The 21,114-nt window shown below is 38.9% G+C and overlaps 1 protein-coding gene across 2 annotated transcripts in view; it reads right to left on the reverse strand.

Moving 5' to 3' along the window:
- Positions 1-7,602: 7,602 nt before the first annotated feature.
- Positions 7,603-21,114, reverse strand: part of DPH5 (diphthamide biosynthesis 5) — a 44,168-nt gene continuing 30,656 nt past the window's right edge. Inside the window, exons 5-9 of one of the 2 annotated variants that reach the window (XM_023739999.1) lie at positions 19,626-19,746; positions 14,278-14,317; positions 12,745-12,848; positions 11,325-11,387; positions 7,603-10,645 (exon numbers count right to left, since the gene is read on the reverse strand). In XM_023739999.1, coding sequence (XP_023595767.1) covers positions 10,422-10,645; positions 11,325-11,387; positions 12,745-12,848; positions 14,278-14,317; positions 19,626-19,746 — 552 coding nt within the window. In that variant the 3' untranslated portion in view covers positions 7,603-10,421. The remainder of the gene's footprint in view (positions 10,646-11,324; positions 11,388-12,744; positions 12,849-14,277; positions 14,318-19,625; positions 19,747-21,114) is intronic. The other variant, XM_004385728.2, reaches the window with a different exon arrangement.

Genomic DNA, 21,114 nt, shown 5'->3' on the forward strand with positions numbered 1-21,114 from the left:
ACATTGTCTCCTGTGTTTTTATTGAAAATTGCCATATTCATATTCTTTTAAGGACCTGTGTATAACATGTCTATTTCATTTATCTCCAGATGTATTATCTTATCCAAAGCTCTTTCAGAGGTATTTCTTGAAGGTGCTGCTATAAAAACAACACTATATGTATGCATTAACTGATTTACATATTTCCTGAAATAGTTTTTACCTTTTTCTTTTTTCGCCTCCAAATACTAAATTTTAGTAGAGCCTTCCTAGATTTCTTCCCTTATTTTTCTTCTTTTTTCACTGCTGCTTTTACTGTAGAACTTCTTCTGTTTTATACCAGTGGGGGAAAAAGCTTTATTCTGAATTTTAGTATTTGAATTTTGCTTATGTATCACATATCATGCATAGCCTTCAAGCCTCCATGCAGATTCTATTTTGAACTCGACTTATCCTGTCAAGAATTTGTCAGGTAACCCCACTGCTTCCTCCAATAGCGGCAAACTTATATGACATTACTGCCCAAATGGTATTTTTGCCCCAATGTCTGTGAGCTTTATCAGTAAACAGAATGGCGTCTTTTATATCAGAATACTGTGAATGAAAGATTGCCAAAACCCCTTAACTTTTTCTAAACACCCCTACAACACTTTACCTCCCTGCTTTTGATGGTTTCTAAACAGACGGCCAATTTTGTACATGGATTTGATTCCTTAGGTGAAGATTATGGCATCAAAACATTTCTAAACAAGTATCTGTGTACAAAGCAAGGCTGTCAAAGTTTGTTTCAGGCTGGGTTCTCTACAGGAGTAAAACCAGTGAAGCGTAGATATACATAGAGAGATTTAGCTCAAGGAAAGAGCTCATGCAGTGATGAAGGCTGCCAAGTCCCAAATCTGTGGGTCAGGCATCAGGCCGGCGGCTTCTCCTGACTCACATGGTTGCAGGGGCTGACATACCCAAAATCGGCAGGTCAGATGGCAGGCTGCTGGCTCACATCCCAAGAACTGGAGGTCAGAGGATGACAAATTAGATGCTGGATGGAGAGAGGGTGAGCTTTGCCAGAACATCCATATATATTGGATATAGGCTACACCTCCAAGGAAACTCTGCTTTCAATTGAGTGGCTGCTCACATCAGATCACAAAATGGAGGATGATTACATAATATCTGCCAAACAACTGATAATCATGGCCTAGCCAAGTTGACACAAAACTTTAACCATTACAAAGTTCAAAGACTATATTGTAATTTGGTTTGACTATACTAAAGTGACCAAGTATAATTTGCTTAAGTGCAATACAGCAAATTTGTAATGTATATTTCACTTTTTTCTACTTGAGGACATTCGTGTGTGTATTTTGTTTAACCTCATATGTATTTAAAAGGAATCATGAACAACTGTATCAAAATTCTTTCAATAAAATTTGTTTAAAAATCTTTACCTGAATTGTGTTTATCAATTTGATGAACTGAAAAAAACACTGTGAACCTAAGTGTTATTCAGTTTCCAGAGGACTTAAGGGGAAAGAAGAATGATTCCCAGGGATAGGAAAAAAACACACGTCATTAGGAGAGAAGAATGCTAGGAGGTTTGGAAATGTCTTCACCCTCATCGAGGCTCTTATTCATCACCCTACCTCATAAACACATCTTGCCATATTTATTTCGAGATTATTTCCTTTAACCCCAAATTGTTCGTCTCGCCCCAGTCTTTATGGATCATCTCATGTGAAATGAAGACAGAAGCATTTGGCATGACCGTCTATCATCCTTTCAAAAGTTTCCTTCTAGTCAGAAGTCATTCTTTTTTAAAATTACTTCTCTACAAAACCCCATGCTCCATCCATCCCCATCTTCTCAAAGGTAGTCTTACCAAAGCAACCTCTTCTTATCAACCTCTGCCACACTGTTTTATCCTCAATGTGTCTGTTGTTAAATTCCTTACGTGTGGTTTACCTGTGCTTCCGCTTCCACTTCCTTTCTAACCATTTCCATCCCTATTTTACAGAAGTTGTTCAAAGGCCATCAGTAGCTCCTTTTCACACCCATGGCAGAACTACCAGCATCTCAAACTCAACAAAGAGAAAAAAATGAGTTCACTTTTCCACTCAAATGTCTTCTCAGCTATCAATTTATGTCAGAATTCCTTACACAGTTACTAGAAATCTGAACACTGCTTTGACACCTCCATTTCCTGAATCCCCTATCACAAAGTCCTTCCTTCATTTGAAATCTTGAATTTACCCTTTGATTCTCACTGCCCTATTCTAAGACTTCATGATGTCTGCAAGCAGAATCACTTTGGGAATACCTGGCTTTCTATGCCCAGCTTTAGCTACGTCCATTTCAGTTCCCTCCCCAGCCAGCCCCCCCCAAAAAAAAAAAAAAAAATTCTGGCCTTCGGCAGTAAATAGGAGGAATTTCTGCTGAATCAGAGTTTTGCTCAGACCCTTTAAAAACATTTCCCCTAAGCTGGCTTCCTGATTACCTTTTGTCAACCCTCCTGCATACTGGACTTTGACCTGCTAGCTCTAGAGCACCTGCCAGCAACCTCCTGCCTTTCCTGTGTTCTCTGGAATTAGCTTCTGGCCAGTCTACAGTAGGCTATCAACGGCCCTGTACAGCAGCCTTTTCTATTTACACACAGATTTAGGCAAGTTATTTACTACAGTACTTGTCTACCCAATGTCTTCATCTGGAGTTTTTCCTTCCTTCCCTCAAAAGCCACCCTGTGGCATACCGACAGAGTAAGTACACTTTCCAGTTTCCACTTTCAGTCTCTTAGCTCAGAAATCTTTAGTGGCTTCCTGTTGCATGTGGAGCCCTGGTGGTGCAGTAGTTGAGAGCTAACCAAAAGGTCGGCAGTTCAAATCTACCAGTCACTCCTTGGAAACCCTAAGGGGCAGTTCTACTTTGACCTATAGGGTCGCTATGAGTTGGAATCGACTCCAAGGCACCGAACCACCACCACCAAAACCAACCAAACCTGCTGCCATCGAGTCCAACTCATAGCGACCCCATTTAACACAGTAAACTGCCCCATAGGGTTTTCTAGGCTATAATATTTACCGGAACAGATTGCCAGGTATTTTCTCCCTGGAGCCACTGGGGTTTGAATCTTCAACCTTTTGGTTAGCAGTCAAACGTTTACCCATTGCGCCACCAGGGCTCCTAATGCTTATCAGTTACAAATTCTTCGGAACAATTTTGGATACTCATAATGCTTTTCCTTCCCTCCTTATCCAATCTCATTACCCACGATGTTACATTAAGCAAACTTTTCATCAGTCCAGACCAGAGAAACAGCAAAGACAAGGATGAGCAGGTCCAACAGACGTAGATAGAGTGACAGCAACTTACTATTTCTGTTCTGTACAAAGAAGAAAACACGGCACTTTATGGGATTCTAGTTTTCATCCAAGTTGTAGTTTGAGTTTATGTGAGCTCATCCAGCTGTACCACATGAACCTTTCAAAATTAAAAAAAATAATAACAAAATCTACCATTAAAGTCCAGGTTTAGCACATGCTACACACATTAAATGAGCCCTGGCGGCGCAGTAGTCAAAGTGCTTGGCTGCTAACAGAAGGGTCCGCAGTTTGAACCCAACAGCCGCTCCGTGAGAGAGATGTAGCAGTCTGCTTCCATAAACATTTCAGCCTCGGAAACCCTATGGGGCACTTCTACGCTGTCCTATTGGGTCTCTATGAGTCGGAATCAACTCCTCGGCAGCAGGTTTGTTACCCACATCTAAATGTACAACTCAACTTGATCTGCAAAATTTCTATAACCAAAAGGACTAATAACGTTAACAGTAAGGTAACAGTCTAGTGGAATAGGCAATCAAAATTTATTGAAAGAAATGCATTAATTATGCTTTTTAAAATGAAAGTGAGCTTCTCTTTGAAAAACGGTTCTGTATGGATTGTTAAAGTGATTTGTACTTTTTACCGCCAAAGGATTAAAAACAAAGTAATTCCAAGAAGTGTTTTCTGGATGTAAGCACAAAATAGCATTTTTAAAAGGCAATGTTGTGTAAGTAAACAAGAAATTCAGATTTATATCTAAGCAAAAGTACAGTTTCACACCAGTTAGAACCCTGCCATCTGGCTTGGAGTTGTGAAAATAATCATAATCACTTCCGCCCTAGACATTAAGTTAGATCAGAATATTGTTCAGCTCCACAGGAGTTATCTGACTTGTGTGTGCATCACACTACTTCCCCCTGAGCAATGATTTGGATACAGATCATATTGGTTTCTACATAACTTCAAAACAAGGCAAATTTACTGTATTTGTAGTTATATTAGTTGGAGCAAAGATTTCCCATTGGCTTTCTCGTTATTTAGTAAAAGAGGCTTCTATTTTTTGATTATTTAGTATTTTGCATATACTTCCTAATTTGATACCCTTAATGACACCTTTTTAAACTAGCCTAAAAGGTGTGGATTACTGATACCCAATATTGTATTCTAAAAGGCTGTTATACTTAACATACATATTGTGTCACCTGTATTCTTTCCAGGAAAACCAAGACTCTTTAAACTAGAGTTTTTACCAGAGAGTGATACTACTTTAATGCATTACTGTCAAAAGGAGAGAAACCAAGAAGTGGCAACATTAAATCCAAAAGAGGAAAAAACATCTTGTCACTATATTATAGGAAATTGTCATTAAAAAAAAAAAAAAAAAAAGATTCTAGTTCCAGGTGAGATGGAATAAGCATACCTCCCCCTTTCTCTCCCACTGAATGTATCTATCAAACCTGGACAGGACGCATCGAGCAACTATTCTGAAGACTCTGAAGAGTAAACAGCAGCAGGTAGATCCAGGAAGAACACTAGAATTCAAAGTATCTGTGAATTGGCAGCCTCCAGTATTCCTTGACCTGAACTTAATGGGGCTGGAATCCTGGAAGTCAGCTCTATAATGCAGAGAGCTCTACAAGAGACCAAGGACCAGGAAAGGCAGCACCTAATGTTCAGAGGGAGTATGGAAATTCCCCCATTTTTTCCCTTTTCTCCATTCTCTTCTGCCCCCGGCCCCCAGGCAATCTTGCAGTGCTGGCAAGCAGCTATGGGAACCCAAAAGAGCCAAAACTCTGAGGGAGGGCTATTTTTCTGTTTGGTGGAGCTATGATTCCAAGAGGGTGGAGCAAACTCCCACTGCTTTTTTCTTCCTGTCCTCCCTCCACATGGGTCAGGATGCAGGCCCAACCATGGAAGCATGACACAGGAATAGAATAACTAGAACTGCAAGTTTCTGGTCATAACTGAAAAGGGGAGCCCAAGAAACCCAGAAGCAGTGGGGAGATCATAGAGGAGGAGCTCAGGAAATCAACATCATAAATTGTTTCTGAACTCCAAGGACTGCCCTCCAGCCATTCATGTTTGGATCTGATCCTACTTAGCATACCCAAAGACCTTGAGAATTAAACTATTCAGTACAACTACAAGCATACCTGGCTTTATTGCGCTTCCCAGATATTGCGTTTTCTTACAAATTGAAGGTTTGTTGCAACCCTGCCTCAAGCAAGCCTATTAGTGCCGTTCTTCCAGCAGTATGTGCTCACTTCATGTCTCTGTGTCACATTTTGGTAATTTTCGCGATATTTCAAACTGCATCATTATTATATCTGTTATGGTGATCTGTGATCAGTGGTCTTTGATGTTACTATTTTGGGGTGTCAATAACTGGGCCTATATAAAATGGTGTACTTAATCGATAAATGCTGTGTGTGTTCTGACTGCTCCGCCCACTGGCCGTTCCCTCATCTCTCTCTCTCCTCGGGCCTCCCTACGCCCTGAGATACACCAATATTGAAATTAGGCCAGTTCATAACCCTACAATGGCCTCTAAGTGTTCAAGTGAAAGGAAGAGTCGCACCTCTCCACTTTAAATCAAAAGCTAGAAATGATTAAGCTTAGTGACGTAGGCACATCAAAAGCCAAGACAGGCTGAAAGCTAGGCCTCTTGCATGCGCCAGTTAGCCAAGTTGTGAATGCAAAGGAAACGTTCTTGAAGGAAATTAAAAGTGCTACTCCAGTGAACACATGAACAATAATGCTGATATGGAGGAAGTTTTGGTGCTCTGGATAGAAGATCAAACGAGCCGCAACACTCCCTTAAACCAAAGCCTAATCCAGAGCAAGGCCCTAACTCTCTTCAGTTCTGTGAAGGCTGAGAGAGGTGAGGAAGCTGCAGAAGAAAAGTCTGAAACTAGCAGAGGTTGGTTTGTGAGGTTTCAGGAAAGAAGCCGTCTCCGTAACATAATAGCACAAGGTGAAGCAGGAAGTGCTGATGCAGAAGCTGCAGTAGGTTATCCACAAGATCCAGCTAGGATAATTGACAAAGGTGGCTACATTAAACAACAGATTTTCAATGTAGATGAAGACCGCCTTATACTGGAAGAAGATGCCATCTAGGATTTTCAGACCTAGAGTGAAGTCAACGCCTGACTTCAAAGCTTCAAAGGACAGGCAGACTGTCTCGTCAGGGGCTAATGCAGCTGGTGACTTTAAGTTGAAGCCAATGCTCATTTCCAAACCTGCTGCCATCGAGTCGATTCCGACTCATAGCAACACTACAGGACAGAGCAGAACTGCCCCAGGGTTTTCAAGGAGTGACTGACTGGTGGATTCAAACTACCAACCTTTTGGTTAGCAGCCGAACTCTTAACCACTGTGCCACCCAGGCTCCAGTGCTCATTTAGCATTCTGAAAATCCTATGGCCCTTAAGAATTATGCTAAATCTACTCTGCCGGTGCTCTATAAACGGAACAACAAAACCTGGATGACAGCACATCTGCTTACAACATGGTTTACTGGATATTTTAAGCCCACTGTTGATACCTAAAAACAAAACAAAACAAAAACCAAACCTGTTGCCAATTAGTTGATTCTGACTAGTGACCCTTTAGGACAGAGTAGAACTGCCCCATAGCAGCAGCTGGTGGATTCGAACTGCCAAGCTTTTGGTTAGCAGCTGAGTTCTTAACCACCGTACCACCAGGGCTCCTGATGAGACCTACTGCGCAGAAAAAAAGATTCCTTTTAAAATACTACTGGTCACTGACAATGCACCTGTTCACCGAAGGAGATTAATGTTGTTTTCATACCTGCTAACACAACATCCATTCTGACGCTCATGGATCAAGGAGTAATTTCGACTTTAAAGTCTTATTATTTGATAAATACATTTTGTAAGGCTACAGCTGCCACAGAAGCGGTTCCTCTAATGGATCTGGGCAAAATAAACTGAAAACCTTCTGGAAAGGATTCACTATCCTAGATGCCATTAAGAACATTCGTGATTCATGGGAGGAGGTCAAAATACCAACCCTCATGGATGACTTTGAGGGGTTCAAGACTTCAGTGGAGGAAGTAACTGCAGATGTAGTGGAAGGAAACAGCAAGAGAATTAGAAGTGGAGCCTGAAGATGTGACTGAATTGCTGCAATCTCATGAGAAAACTTTAATGGATGAAGAGTTGCTTCTTATGGATGAGCAAAGAAAGTGGTTTCCTGAGATGGAATCTACTCCTGGTGAAGATGCTGTGAACACTGTTGAAATGACAAAGGATTTAGAATATTACATAAACTTACCTGATAAAGCAATGGCAGGGTTTGAGAGGACTGACTCCAATTTTGAAAGAAGTTCTACTGTGGGTAAAATGCTATCAAACAGCATCACATGCTACAGAGAAATTTTTCGTGAAAGAAAGTTAATCGGTGCGGCAAATTTCACTGTTGTCTTAAGAAATTGCCACAGCCACCCCAACCTGGCACCCTGATCAGTCAGCAGCCATCAACATTGAGGCAAGACCCTCCACCAGCAAAAAGATTATGACTTGATGAATGCTCAAATGATGGTTAGCATTTTTAGCAATAAAGTATTTTTTAATTAAGGTATGCACATTGTTTTCTTTAGGTATAATACTATTGCACACTTATAGACTACCAAACCAAAAACCAAATCCGTTATCGTTGGGTCAATTTCAACTCATAATAGACTACAGTATAGTGTAAACATAACTATTATATGCACTGGGCAACCTAACATTTCTTGTGACTTGCTTTATTGCAACATTCATTATACTGAGGTGGTCTTGAACCGAACCCGCAATATCTCTGAGGTATGCCTGTACTGCCTACCAGACTGGATGGCACAAACCCAAGAGAGATCCAGAGAATTGCAAAGGCTGTGAAAACTGAACTGACACTGGAATCACAGCCAACAAAAGGTGGATTAGAAATTGCATCCTGAACCTAACAGGCTGACTGCCTGTTAAAACAAAAAGATAAGACAATCTCCATAAAATTTAAACAAGACACAGAATCTCGTAATATTCAAAGTGTCCAAGCTACAATACAAAATCAACATACAAAGTACCACAAAAATTTATAGGACACAGTAGAACTGCACCATAGGGTTTCCTAGGCTGTAATCTTTATGGTAGCAGGTCACCACGCCTTTTCTCTTGTGGAGCGGCTGGTGGGTTCGAACCACCAACCTTTTGGTTAGTAGCTGCGCAGCCCCCAATTCCATTCCCTAACATCTCAAGCCATTAAGACTGCTGCTTTCTCTTGCGTTCTAGCTGCCCCCACCAGGAAGACTGGGGAATGTCCTAAGGGGAAAATCCATATGAGCATGGTTCTCACCCTGCTTTTGGTCACTCCCCAGTGCCTTTAATAACTGCTTATTTTGTCCAGAGTTTATAATTAGGAGGATTTGTCCACTATAAGCTATTCTACCATTATTCAAACCAGAACTCCTTGATTTTATAATTTTTAAATGTTTGGTTTAACATCTCAGAAGACAATAATACAGAACTAGTACTTCATTGTCTCTGGCTCTCTCTCCTTTTGTGCCCAACAGATTGAAAATGAAATGCTTCATATATATTAAAATATCTTCTATCTTAAATAAGTCAAATTAATAAATAATCTCTAGCTAATTGATGCTCCAAGGAAGTCTCTGCCTGGCTTCCAAAGAATTTACTGAACAAAGAGGTCAGATAAGCTGATCTGGTCATGGAAACATTCAGATTCAGACTAACTGAACTAGCCTATAAACCAAACCCACTGCTGTCGACTGGGTCTCACAGCGACCCTACAGGATCCAGCAGAACTGCCCCATAGGTTTCCAAGACTGTAATCTTTACAGAAGTGGACCGCCACATCCTTCTCCCATGGAGTGGCTGGTGGGTTCGAATCTCCGACCTTTCGATTAGCAGCCGAGCATTTAACCACTATGCCACCAGGGCTTCCTGAATTACCCTACAGCAAAGTTATTCCTGTTCTGAACTGACAAAAAGTATAAAACTCTGAGGTTATAAAATATAATAAATGGTGTGTTATTTAAAACTAGTAAGATGGTGACTAGTTGCATATATTAATGGTATATTAACTGAGTTAAGTGATGTGATAAATCTTGAAAAATCCACTGTTGTCTTCAAACTTAAATTTTTAAAAATTTTACTGTGTACCGGTAGTCAGCAAGTTTTCCATTTGTCAGGTTGGACGCAGAAGATGCTATTTAAATCCAAACAATAACTGTACATGGCTGGTTGAACATTTATAATTCAACAGTTATATAACCTCCAAATACAGCAGAATATGAACCACATAATTTAGATGTCAGCTAAACAAGAAAAGCCAGTTCAGAAGGGTGTCATGTACTCAGCTGAGCTTTAAGAAAGCAGGACTGTTGGTGGAGACTTACTTTTCCCACCACAGTTTATATGCACTCACACCAACTGGACTGACACAGTGGCTGCAACAACGGGCTTAAACGTAGCAACGACTGTGCGGATGGCGCAGGACCAGGCAGCGTTTTGTTCTGTTGTACATGGGGTCACCTGAGTAGGAACTGACCTGACAGCACCTAACACCACCACCACCACCACCAAACTCTGTCAGGACAACTCCTCTTACAGTCAGGACAGCTGATTTTAAGAAAAAAGAAAATTACAAAAACAATATGTGAACTGTTACCCGTCTTTTATTTGCTTTTCTTGTCACTCCTTTTTTATCCTCTAAAACTGGGACTTTTGGTTAAAACAAAGTGACTCACATTCCAGTTACCTCACAAAGTTATAGTCTGACTACAAGCAAACCACCTTGTATAAACCAGTTTCATTTAAGTAAAAACTGCTTTTAAAATGACTCTGTCTCTGGATGTCTATCAATTTTCTGACTTGGTCTGCTCCATGTGTTTACGTCCTGAAAAGCTGCCAAAACAGCAGCAACAGCTGATGATATCATAGGGAAAAAACTCACTGCCACAGGAAACCAAGCATTGTTGAGTCAACTTCTTTCTTCCTGGTTACGTGTTTTATACTTATCAGGCAAACCTAAGGACCTGTCTAATTTTTATACAAATATGTGTACATGTATATATGAAAGAAATTAACAACAGGCAATAGAAAATGTCTATGTTCAGAGGCCATCAATGCTTTGAGATTCTGAGGTATCTTCCAGTACGGAAAACAGACTTAGCATCTCAATCTCCAGAGGATGCATGCTGCCTCCTGTGATAATCAAAGAATGTAATGGTCCTCCCAAGTCCACAGTACACATTTGCTGTAAAGTGCCTGCTGCAATTTTCTGGTCCTCAGCTCCAACTCTGGCTAAGCCAACACAGAGTGTCTCCTCGGTGATTGCTGTTTAATAAAAACAAGAAAAAAAAAGATGCTGCCACTCAATTCAGCAAATGAGTCATTCTGTATACCATTCAAATGAACACTAGTACCAAGAGTACATTTAAAGATGCCCAAAGTATCTTAAATTTCCTTAGTCACTGATTAAAAAACAATTTTTCATTTATCTATCTAAAGCTTTTCCAAATCTTTTGCACCACCTGACATATGAAGTAGTAATTCTCAACTTCACCCTTTCAGAATTCCAAAGGCTTACCCTAGTTTAAGTTTTTAGAATTTGATAAACAATTAGATTTATCCACATCCTTTACAATTGCACAACACTGGTCTTTAAACAGATTCTGAGTGAACAAAGTATATTACATGCTTATATTTTTAATACATCTCTTGAGATATGTTCATATTGACAAAGATACATTGGAAAAACCACAGTATTATGAGTAAATACATAGATTTGAGTTTCTGATTGGCCACTAGCTTGCTATGTGACACATGTCAGTTTTCTCATTTTTAAACATTGAATACCATACTCTCTCTCTTAAAAGGTAGTTGTGAGGACTAAGATAATAGATATTGAGTATTTAGTAAACTATAAAGCCCTTAACGAATAATGGGCATTGTGGCATTATTTGTGCTTTTAAGTTCAAAATGTACAACTTCAGTGAACGTCAGTATTACTCACTCTGGTGCTGTAGCTGAAGGGCTGACCCTTCACTGGTCTTGCTGTTTAGGTGGAAAAGTTGTCCTGATTGAACAATGATCAAAATGGGGCAAATGATTTATGCAAGGATAAGCAGACTTGTGGAGAAATGTGTATAATTGATAGATACACACCACCCTTGCAGACTATTTGTATCATGACTGTAACAAGGCCTACTAATGAGGATAAAATAAGCAATGGTTAGTCAAGAATCTTTTCCATCAGGGGACAGATACTCAGAGGGAGTTAGCACCTTACAACAGACTATAATGACAGGTTCACTTAACAAAGAAGAAGACCAAAGACAGAAGAGGCCCAAGAGACAGAAAGGGCCGCATAAACCAGAGAATCCATCAGCCTGAGACCAGAAGAACTAGATGGTGCACGGCTACCACCAGTGACCGCCCCGACAGGGAACACAACAGAGAGCACCTGATGGAGCAGGAGAAAAGTGGGGTGCAGAACTCAAATTCTAGTAAAAAGACCAGACTTAATGGTCTGACTGAGACTGGAAGTACCCCGGAAGACATGGCCCCTGGACTCTCTGTTAGCCCAAAACTAAAACCATTCCTGAAGCCAACTCTTCAAACGAAGATTAGACTGGACTATAAGACATAAAATGAGACTCGTGAAGAGTGTGCTTCTTAGCTCAAGTAGATACATGAGACTAAATGGGAAGCTCCTGTCTGGAGGCGAGATGGGAAGGCAGAAAGGACAGGAGCTGGTTGGATGGACATGGGAAATCCGGGGTGGAAAGGAGTGTGCTGTTACATTACAGGAAGAACAACTAGGGTCACATAACAATGTGTGTATAAATTTTTGTATGAGAAACTAACTTCAACTGTAAACTTTCACTTAAAGCACAATAAAAAAAAAAAGGAATCTCTCAGTGAAGATTTACTGACACTTCCGTATATATACTCACTGTGTCTCGTTATTAGAAATATAAAGACAAATTCTTTGTCTTTTCCCTGAAGAAAACTATTCCTGGTTTCAGTGTTGAGAATTAGCAAAAGCAGAATACATATATATTTTTGCAGGAAAGATATCACCATATATTAGGGCCAAAATAGAAATTCTGTATTTTACCAAAATATTTATACTTTAACATATTATTTACATTAAATCTGCTTTTTAGTTGATTTATGAAAACTCCTCACTTTCTGGAGTAGTGTCAAATTTACTAGGAAGTGCTCCATTACTTCTCTTTTAGTACAACTTGCAGCCTACGGGGTTTAAATTACAGTTGTAAAAATGACAAGAAAAATACAATGCAAAAACAATGACACTCTCATCAGCAGTGGTGATGGAGGTGTGTCTGTGTGTGTGGCAGAGGTTCTATCATATACACGGCTAGAGTAGCAGGGGAATAATATTTGAGCCTTTACAGGGTCTCACGTACCTGGCTCTTCTCCTCGCATTCTTTGATTCTGAACAATCTCCAGAAGCTGTTGGGCTGCTTGGTTCACGCTCATATACTGAGGAGGTTCATAGATCTTCCTTCCCCTGTAAGTATAAAACTAGATGCCATTGTTCTTAGCCATGAAATTACATATTAATGCAATTATTCCCCCAGGTATACTCAAGTACCACAGTCTACACTCTGAAGCTTTCATGTGATGCCCTCTTTAAGTATATACATTAATCCAAGGGTAGAGTTCTTACCTTAAGAGTTTCTTAAGCTTTTTGCATTGTTCTACTTCAACTACCCCCTCATTTCACTGAAATGTTGGCAGGAAGAAAAACCCAACACCTTAAAAACAGATGTCTAAATCAGAGTTACTTTTATTAAAAGTGATGCCTTAGGCAAAAATAATTCATTGTAAGTGGCAACTTGGACTATACGATAGCTCTATCAGGTTCTATACTGTGTATTTTTATTTCTGTGTTTAAACCACATGTTCCTCTTTTCACTTCTTCCTCTAAGAAAAGTAAACTAAAGGGGTAAAGACGTGAAAATTTTGGATGGTTAGATATGTTTACTTCTGTGTGCTTCAAAAGTTTATCAGGTGATCCCAATGATTATAATAAAAATGTAGCTTTTGCAGCTACAAAACAGTTCATGTACATTATTTTACTGACTCTCAAAATAATCCTCTGTATCAGAACTATGCAATAGAAATATAATGCAAGCCACATACATAATTTTAAATTTTCTAGAAGTCACAGAAACAAAAGTAAAAAGAGGTGAAATTTTAATATTTTATTTAAAACCAATATATTCAAAATATATTTCAACATTTAGTCATTTAAAAATTATTGAGATATTTTATATATATTTTGTACAAAGTCGCTGAAATCTGATGTGTATTTTATACTTAAAGTACATCTTAATTTGGAAGCTAAATTTTCATTCAAAATATTTTATCTGTATTTAGATTTTGTAAAACATAGAGCTATAAAAGTAGATTTCACATATCAAAGTTGTTTCAAACCTACTTAAAAGTTTTCCAATAACTAAACTGTTAGCTTTAAATTAATTAAAATTAAATAAAATTAAAAATCCACTTCCTCAGTAGCATTAGCCACATTTCAAGTACTTATTAGCCACGTGGGTAGTAGCTATTGCTTGGACACTGCCATTCTAAGCAAAAATGGATTATTACTCTCACTGTCCATATGAGGAAAATAAGGCTCAGAGATGGAAATGACTTGCCCAAGAGCACACAACTAGTGGCAGATCTGGGGCTTGAACCATGTCTTCTGACTCCCAATTCATTAATTCCGTCCACAGATATTTACTGAGTGCTATTAGGTATAACTTTTTGCTATTTCACTCTGTCATACTACTTATCATTTCATAAGAATGAAAGTCTTTAATTTTTAACTGCTGATGAAAGCTGATTTTCAACAATGTTTAGAACTCATGTCATGTAAGTAGTTTAACAGAATTCTTCAAGGAATTAAGACAGATGTAAGCATTCTCATAACTTACTTGATTAGATTTTCCAAAGACTGCTCCTTTACTTTGATGTCTGTAGGAAGTGAAAAATATTTCTTTAGATTTAATTAAGTACTTTATCAAAAACCCTATGTGTAAACTTCAGTTAGGAGTTACCTACATTTTTGCTAATTATTCTTCACAAGTCTCCAAACTGCTCACCTGAGAGTTTGTAACAGTCTTCCCCAACACTTCTATCTAGCTACTTTCTTATGGAAACAGAAGAATGAAAGCTTGTAGTCATGTAAAGGCCACTAGTTAGAAAACAAATTTGGCCCTGAGACTATCCTGAAGGGATCTAATTTCCTCTAGAAAAAGAAGAGGAATGAATTAGATAAATATTAGCATATATATTACCTATTAGCTAATCAAAAAATTTTTTTTCATTTCTGCTAGCTGGTAAGTGCAAAGACCAAAATGAAGAGTCTTATCATGATCCTATTCTTACCTATTTTTCAGGCACTAGAATGTAAACACGAACCCTGGTGGTAACAATGGTTAAAGTGCTTGGCTGCTAATCAAAAAGTCAGCAGTTTAAACCCACCAGCTGCTCTGAGGGAGAAAGATGTGGCAGTCTGCTTCCATAAAGATTTCAGCCTTGGAAACCCTATGGGGCAGTACTACTCTGTCCTATAGGGTCACTATGAGTCAGAATAGACTTGATGGCAGTGGGGAGAACGGAAGCTTCAATGAGTATAAAATAAACAGAAAAAAATTCTTACTACACTCTGAAAAGAGACTTTTATTTTCTTATGATTGGTAAGACATGCCATAATTATGAATAAACACTTTAATACCAAATATTCATACTTTTAACAGGTATTTACTGAGCACCCACTGCATGTCAGATGCTATGTCAGGTACTGGGCATACAATTGGGAAAAGAAGGAACACAAACCTTGCTCTCACAAAACCTGACAGTCCAAACATCACAGATATTTGATTCTTTATACTTTTTAATCACTGATTGTCAGCTGAACTATTTGGTAAAAGCTGAAAAAGCAGAATCACTCTACACCCTCACAGGAATTCAATACACAACAGCAAGCACAACAGCTGCTTCCTGTTTTATATAATGAAAACAAATGGTTCAGCCAAAGTTTGTTTTTTGCAAACATAAATAGAGTGCAACTGAGGGGGTCTCTCTGACAGACTTCTGCAGCTTTCCTAGATAATTATAAAAGCTTTTCTTATAAAAGATAAAGAGTTAGCTTGGAAAGAACAGCAGAAATTAATCTCATATATCTATTTCTAAATTGGTGAAAAGGTGGAATCAGTGGTGAAAAGTATTTTTAGGTTCAAAATATCATTCATTAATTTATTAATTCATTCACCTTCAGCTTCTAGTTATTTACAGTAGTAAAGTTCTTAATTTAACACTGCCATTTTTTTTAACTTTTTAAATGATATGCTCTACAAAATCTGATAATAAAAATGAAGAGGGATGGGGAGAATTTTTACAGGCAAACAATTTTTAATTGAACCTAAGGCTGCATTAGCGAATTAGTCTCAAGTCTTCAGCCAGACCAGTCTTTAGTATTTTTCCCTTGTCTTTACATACACCATAATTATTCCTCTCTCTCTACATCCACTTGCTAAAATGTGAGCTTCTGGAGGATAGGACCTGCATCCTAGTCATCTTAGTATGCCCAGGACCTAGCACAGTGCAAGGCACTCAGCAGATACTCCATAAAAATTTATGAAAAATTTTTCTAATGAAAAAATTTGCTCAAGTGGCTTTCCTACCACCTGCCTATCTTAATCTATCCAGCCCTTAAACAACTTAATTCCCAGCTCCTTCATGAGGACTTTGTTGACTTACTCTCAAATACTTTTGGTACTCTGAAATCAGGGCTTGAACCTCTGTTGAGAATTTGTATTTCTAACAAGTTCCCAGACAATGCTAATACTGCTGGTTAGGGACCAATTTTGAGAACCACTAGGGCAGTGGTTCTCAAAATTTTTTATACACAAGAATCACCTGAGTATCCTGTTAAAATGCAGATTCTGATTCAGTATATCTGGGGGTGGAAATGCAAATTCTCAGCAGGGGTTCAAACCGGAATGAACCAGTTTGAAGCCCTGTTTGAAACATCTGTGCAATTAATGCTATTGTTTATTAATCTCTAATTATGTCATATATATTAGTCTTGTCTCTCCAAGTAAATTTTAAATTCTATGTGGTTTCCTACTATAGCTTACTCTCAATAATCCCTACAGGGCTGGGCCCCTAGCAGGCATTCAATAAATACATAATTTAAATCATGAGAATTTCAGATTAAATGATGAAATACATAGTTGAGGATATGCAATCATGATATCCTATTCTTCACAACCTGTTCCTGCTTTTGTTAATGGAGCTAGGAAGACAGATTGTTTAACCTTGTTTGTCTTTTCCCAGGAAAGCCAGGAAAAGAGGCAACTCTTTGAGAGCTCAAGAGCCAAAGTTCTGGTTTGTCCTTCCTGCCTCTCCATACAATAGAACTTTACCATCCTTTAAACTTCCATGTGCATAACACATTAGTTCCAAACTAGATTTCAAAATCTTGAGGGCAGGAGCTATATCTAATACTTCCTTAGTATTCCAAAAGGGACTAACTTTACAATGGACATAAAGCAAGCACTCAAAACATACATACCTGTAAACTGATTCTCTACCTGCCTATTCGAAGTTTCCCAAAAGATAAAAGGCTGCTCATGTCCCCACCCCGACATTTTTATAGAAATATGAGGGAGGTTATCAGGAAGCCTGTCTTAAGAGTGTAAGCACTCCCCTCTCCCTGTTCTGTTTTAAAACCTCTCAGTCCTGTTGTCATAGACATGGATCCCAGCTCCAGTGACTCCCCATTTTTAATCCCTCTGTTGCATGTACTTCACTTCTTCCTATAACAAATCCTTTGAACAGCTGCCTTTCCCCCTATCATTCTACTCTGACTTTCTACTCACTGCTGGTCTTAACTGACACATTCCACACCAATTAACAAGTGCTTTACAGTGTGCTTGTTAGAAGGACTACAAAATATTAAGACCAGTCTCTTTTACATGGAAAATTCAAGGACAAAATTATAAAGCAAAATAAGTAAATAATAAGCAAATAAATAAAGTAAAAAATCATACTGACAATAAAATAAGAACATATTAAAGCAGCTAATGATGGAATATAAGCACAAGCCAAAAAAATATTACAAAAGTAGTCAAGGCCTGGGGAGATACAAAGATCTAGAATTAGGCAGGTAGCAATGTGAATGCAATAAAACAAATGTATTCTGGCTGGAACTGAATGAACTAGCAAGAGGTAAAGATTTTCTGTGCCAATGGGTAATAAGGCCAAGGCTGAGAAAATGAAAAAAAAATTTTTTTCAACCACTTAATTCAACCACTATTTACTAAGCAGCTAAACTATGCCAGACTCTTATAGACTTTAGGAAGAGAGTAATGAACAAAATCCCTGCTCTTATAAAGCAGGAAGAAAATAAATTTAATAAATTCAGATGGTAATAGGACTACAAAAAACAATACCAGGTCCTGGGAAAGAAGGCGTGAGGATTGGAGGAAGACTCATTAACAACCTGTGATGTGCAGTACAATCTTGCTTGCTGAAAGTGAAGATGACTGCAAGCATTTGCTGATGAAGATGAAAGACTCACCGCAGCCTTCAGTATGGATTACAGCTCAACATAAAGAAAACAGAACTCCTCACAACTGGACCAATAAGCAATATCATGATAAACAGAGAAAAGACTGAAGTTGTCAAGGATTTCATTTTACTTGGATCCATAATCAACACCTATGGAAGCAGCAGTCAAGAAATCAAACGGCCTACTGCACTGGGGAAATCTGCTGCAAAAGACCTCTTTAAAGTGTTAAAAAGCAAAGATGTCACTCTGAGGACTAAGGTGTGCCTGACCCAAGCCATGGTATTTTCAATCGCCTCATATGCATGTGAAAGCTGGACAATGACTAAGAAGACTGAAGAATTACTGATGCATTTGGATTATGGTGTTGGTGAAGAATATCGAATATACCACGGACTGCCAAAAGAACAAACAAATCTGTCTTGGAAGAAATACAGCTAGGTCCTTAGAAGTGAGGATGTTGAGACTTTGTACCACATACTTTGGACATGTGATCAGGAGGGACCAGTCCCTGGAGAAGGACATCATGCTTGTAAAAGTAGAGAATCAGCGAAAAAGAGGAAGACCCTCAACAAGATGGACTGACACAATGGCTGCAAGAATAGGCTCAAACACAGCAACAATTTTAAGGATGGTGCAGGACTGAGCAGTGTTTTGTTCTATTATATGTAGGGTAGCTATGAGTTGGAGCCAACTTTACAGCACCTAACAACACCACCACCACTACAACATATGCTGTGAGAACAGGAACTGATTAAACCCATTGCCGTGGAGTCCATTCCAACTCATAGGAACTGATTACCAAAAAACCAAACCTGTTGCCATCGAGTCAATTCTGACTCATAGCAACCCTATAGGACAGAGTAGAACTGCCCCATATAGGGTTTCCAAGGAGCACATGGTGGATTCGAACTGACGACCTTTTGGTTAGCAGTCATAGCTCTTAACCACTATGCCACCAGGGTTTCCATAGGAACTGATTAGTGAGTGTTAAATCAGTACAATTCCAGTGCTTCTGCTGGAAAATCAAGTCCATGCCAGTCTGAAGCACTATCAGTACCATCATTTTGTTATACAGAGAGCTGTCCCAATTATTGCCATACTAGGTGGAAAATAGGATTTGCGTAGCACGGTACAGTGAAAAGATCTGTGAACAGGCTAACTGGATTCTATCAGCTCGCCACCAATTGGCTGCTGATCTTGGGCAAAGGATTCAATATCTCTGAGCCTCAACATCATCTGTAAAACAGGCTTGAAAAAGATGATCTCCAGAGTCTCTCAGATCTATTACCCTGTGATTCTGACAGCATTAATGCTATATTCAAAGCACATTCCTAGGAAGATTTAGGACAATTCCTGGTACGAAGCAAATGCTCAATACATGTCTGCTGAATTGCAGTAAATTGACAAGAACCGTATCTTGATGGACAAATGGGTAAGACATGGAACATTTGAGAGGATCTATTAAAGTATAAGAAGGGGCAGCATGAGCCATGGTATGTGGGCAGGAATAGCAGTGTATCAGAGCAGAAAATGCACGTCTGTGAGCACAGGAGAGAGTGGCATGCATAAAATGGTTAGACTGTGTCCTTTCTTACCTCCAGCTAGTTACTCACATAACAGTTTCTTTCACCTTAACACAAAATCAAAATGAGAACAATATGACAACTCCACAGGGTGACTTTATGTAACCTCTAAAACCCTTACCTAGTAAGCATAAAGTGTGCATGCCGTTTTGTCTGTTCTTCTTCACTCTGTCAAAGAAGCTTTCTGGTCTCCAAGTGTCTGTCCAAAAAACAATAGAAACTGTCTCTCCAAACTTATACAACTAGAAAAAATAAAAACATTAATTAGTGATGGAACAATTCACTAATTACTATTTCACAGAGATAAGAATTTAATCCCTTTTCAACCAAAAAAAAAAAGTGAGAACCAGACTTGAAAAGGGCTGAAGATCAAATCTATTATGAAAAAGGTGATGAAAGTTCGCTTTGCTCCACAGCAGATGGTGGCTTTCTGATGGTCCTTTCGGTTGTAAGCTTCTAATATTTTGGCATGCAGTACAGGAACATACACAACCAATTCATGATTTAGCCATGTAGCTGCTGAAACTACTAAATTACAAAGACTGCAGAAATAGGTTAAAAAAAAAAAAAAAAAAGACTTCTTGGAGTCAGAGTAGGTTTCACAAGGTTAATATTAGTACCCTCATTTATTTTACAGATGAGGCCAGCAAGGCTCAGAAAGATCATCTGACTTGCCTAAGGTGACATAGCTGTTGATGCTGTGTGCCCCTGAGTCGATTCTAAGTGACCCTATAAGACGGAGTAGAACTTGCCCCATAGGGTGTCCCAGGCTGTAATCTTTATGGGAGCAGATTGCCAGATCTTTCTCCAACAAAGCAGCTGACGGGTTCAAACCGAAGATTTTTCAGTTAGCAGCTGAGCACTTAACTGTTGTACCACTGAGGGCTCCTTGGTCAGAGAGCTAGTTAGTAATAAAAAAGAAACTTATACTTAGCTCTGACAGAGTACTCCTTTACAACATGCCATCTCAGGAAAGTCTATAGATTGTATACTCACTCCACCCATTTCTCAAAATCTATACCTCCTTAATTTAGCAAGATTCTATTTGTTCCCTCACTAGAGATCCCGTTCAATGATGAGGGCCTTTCTCCAAACCTCCTCCTTTCTCCGAAGTAGGAATCAAAGAAAACAGTTCAGAATTACAAAGTCCTGGGCTGTGAAATTAGAGATGTGGGTTTTACTCTTAATTTCCCATTACTTCTCTACTACTAGTTGTGTGACATTGGGCACATTTCTTAACCTCCACATGCCTCAACTTCTGCATCTATAAATTAGGGATAATAAAAGTAATTATAGATTATAAGGACTGCATGAGTTAATACATACAAATGCTTAAAATAGCATCTAGCACATAATGAGTGCTATATACACGTTTGCTGTGATTGTTATTGTTCTACAGGAGGCATATTCATCCAACCAATTTTTATTATTGATCATCCACTATATGCCAGGCACTACGCTGTTGTTGTTAGATGCCGCTGAAGTCAGTTCCGACACATAACAACCCTACGTACAACAGAATGAAAACTTTCCAGTCCTACACCATCCTCCTAATTGCTGTAATGCTTGAGCCCACTGTTGCAGCCACTGTGTCAATCCATCTTACTGAG

Source organism: Trichechus manatus, unplaced genomic scaffold (genome assembly GCF_000243295.1).
Source record: "Trichechus manatus latirostris isolate Lorelei unplaced genomic scaffold, TriManLat1.0 scaffold00144, whole genome shotgun sequence".
In the NCBI taxonomy this organism is placed as follows: domain Eukaryota; kingdom Metazoa; phylum Chordata; class Mammalia; order Sirenia; family Trichechidae; genus Trichechus; species Trichechus manatus.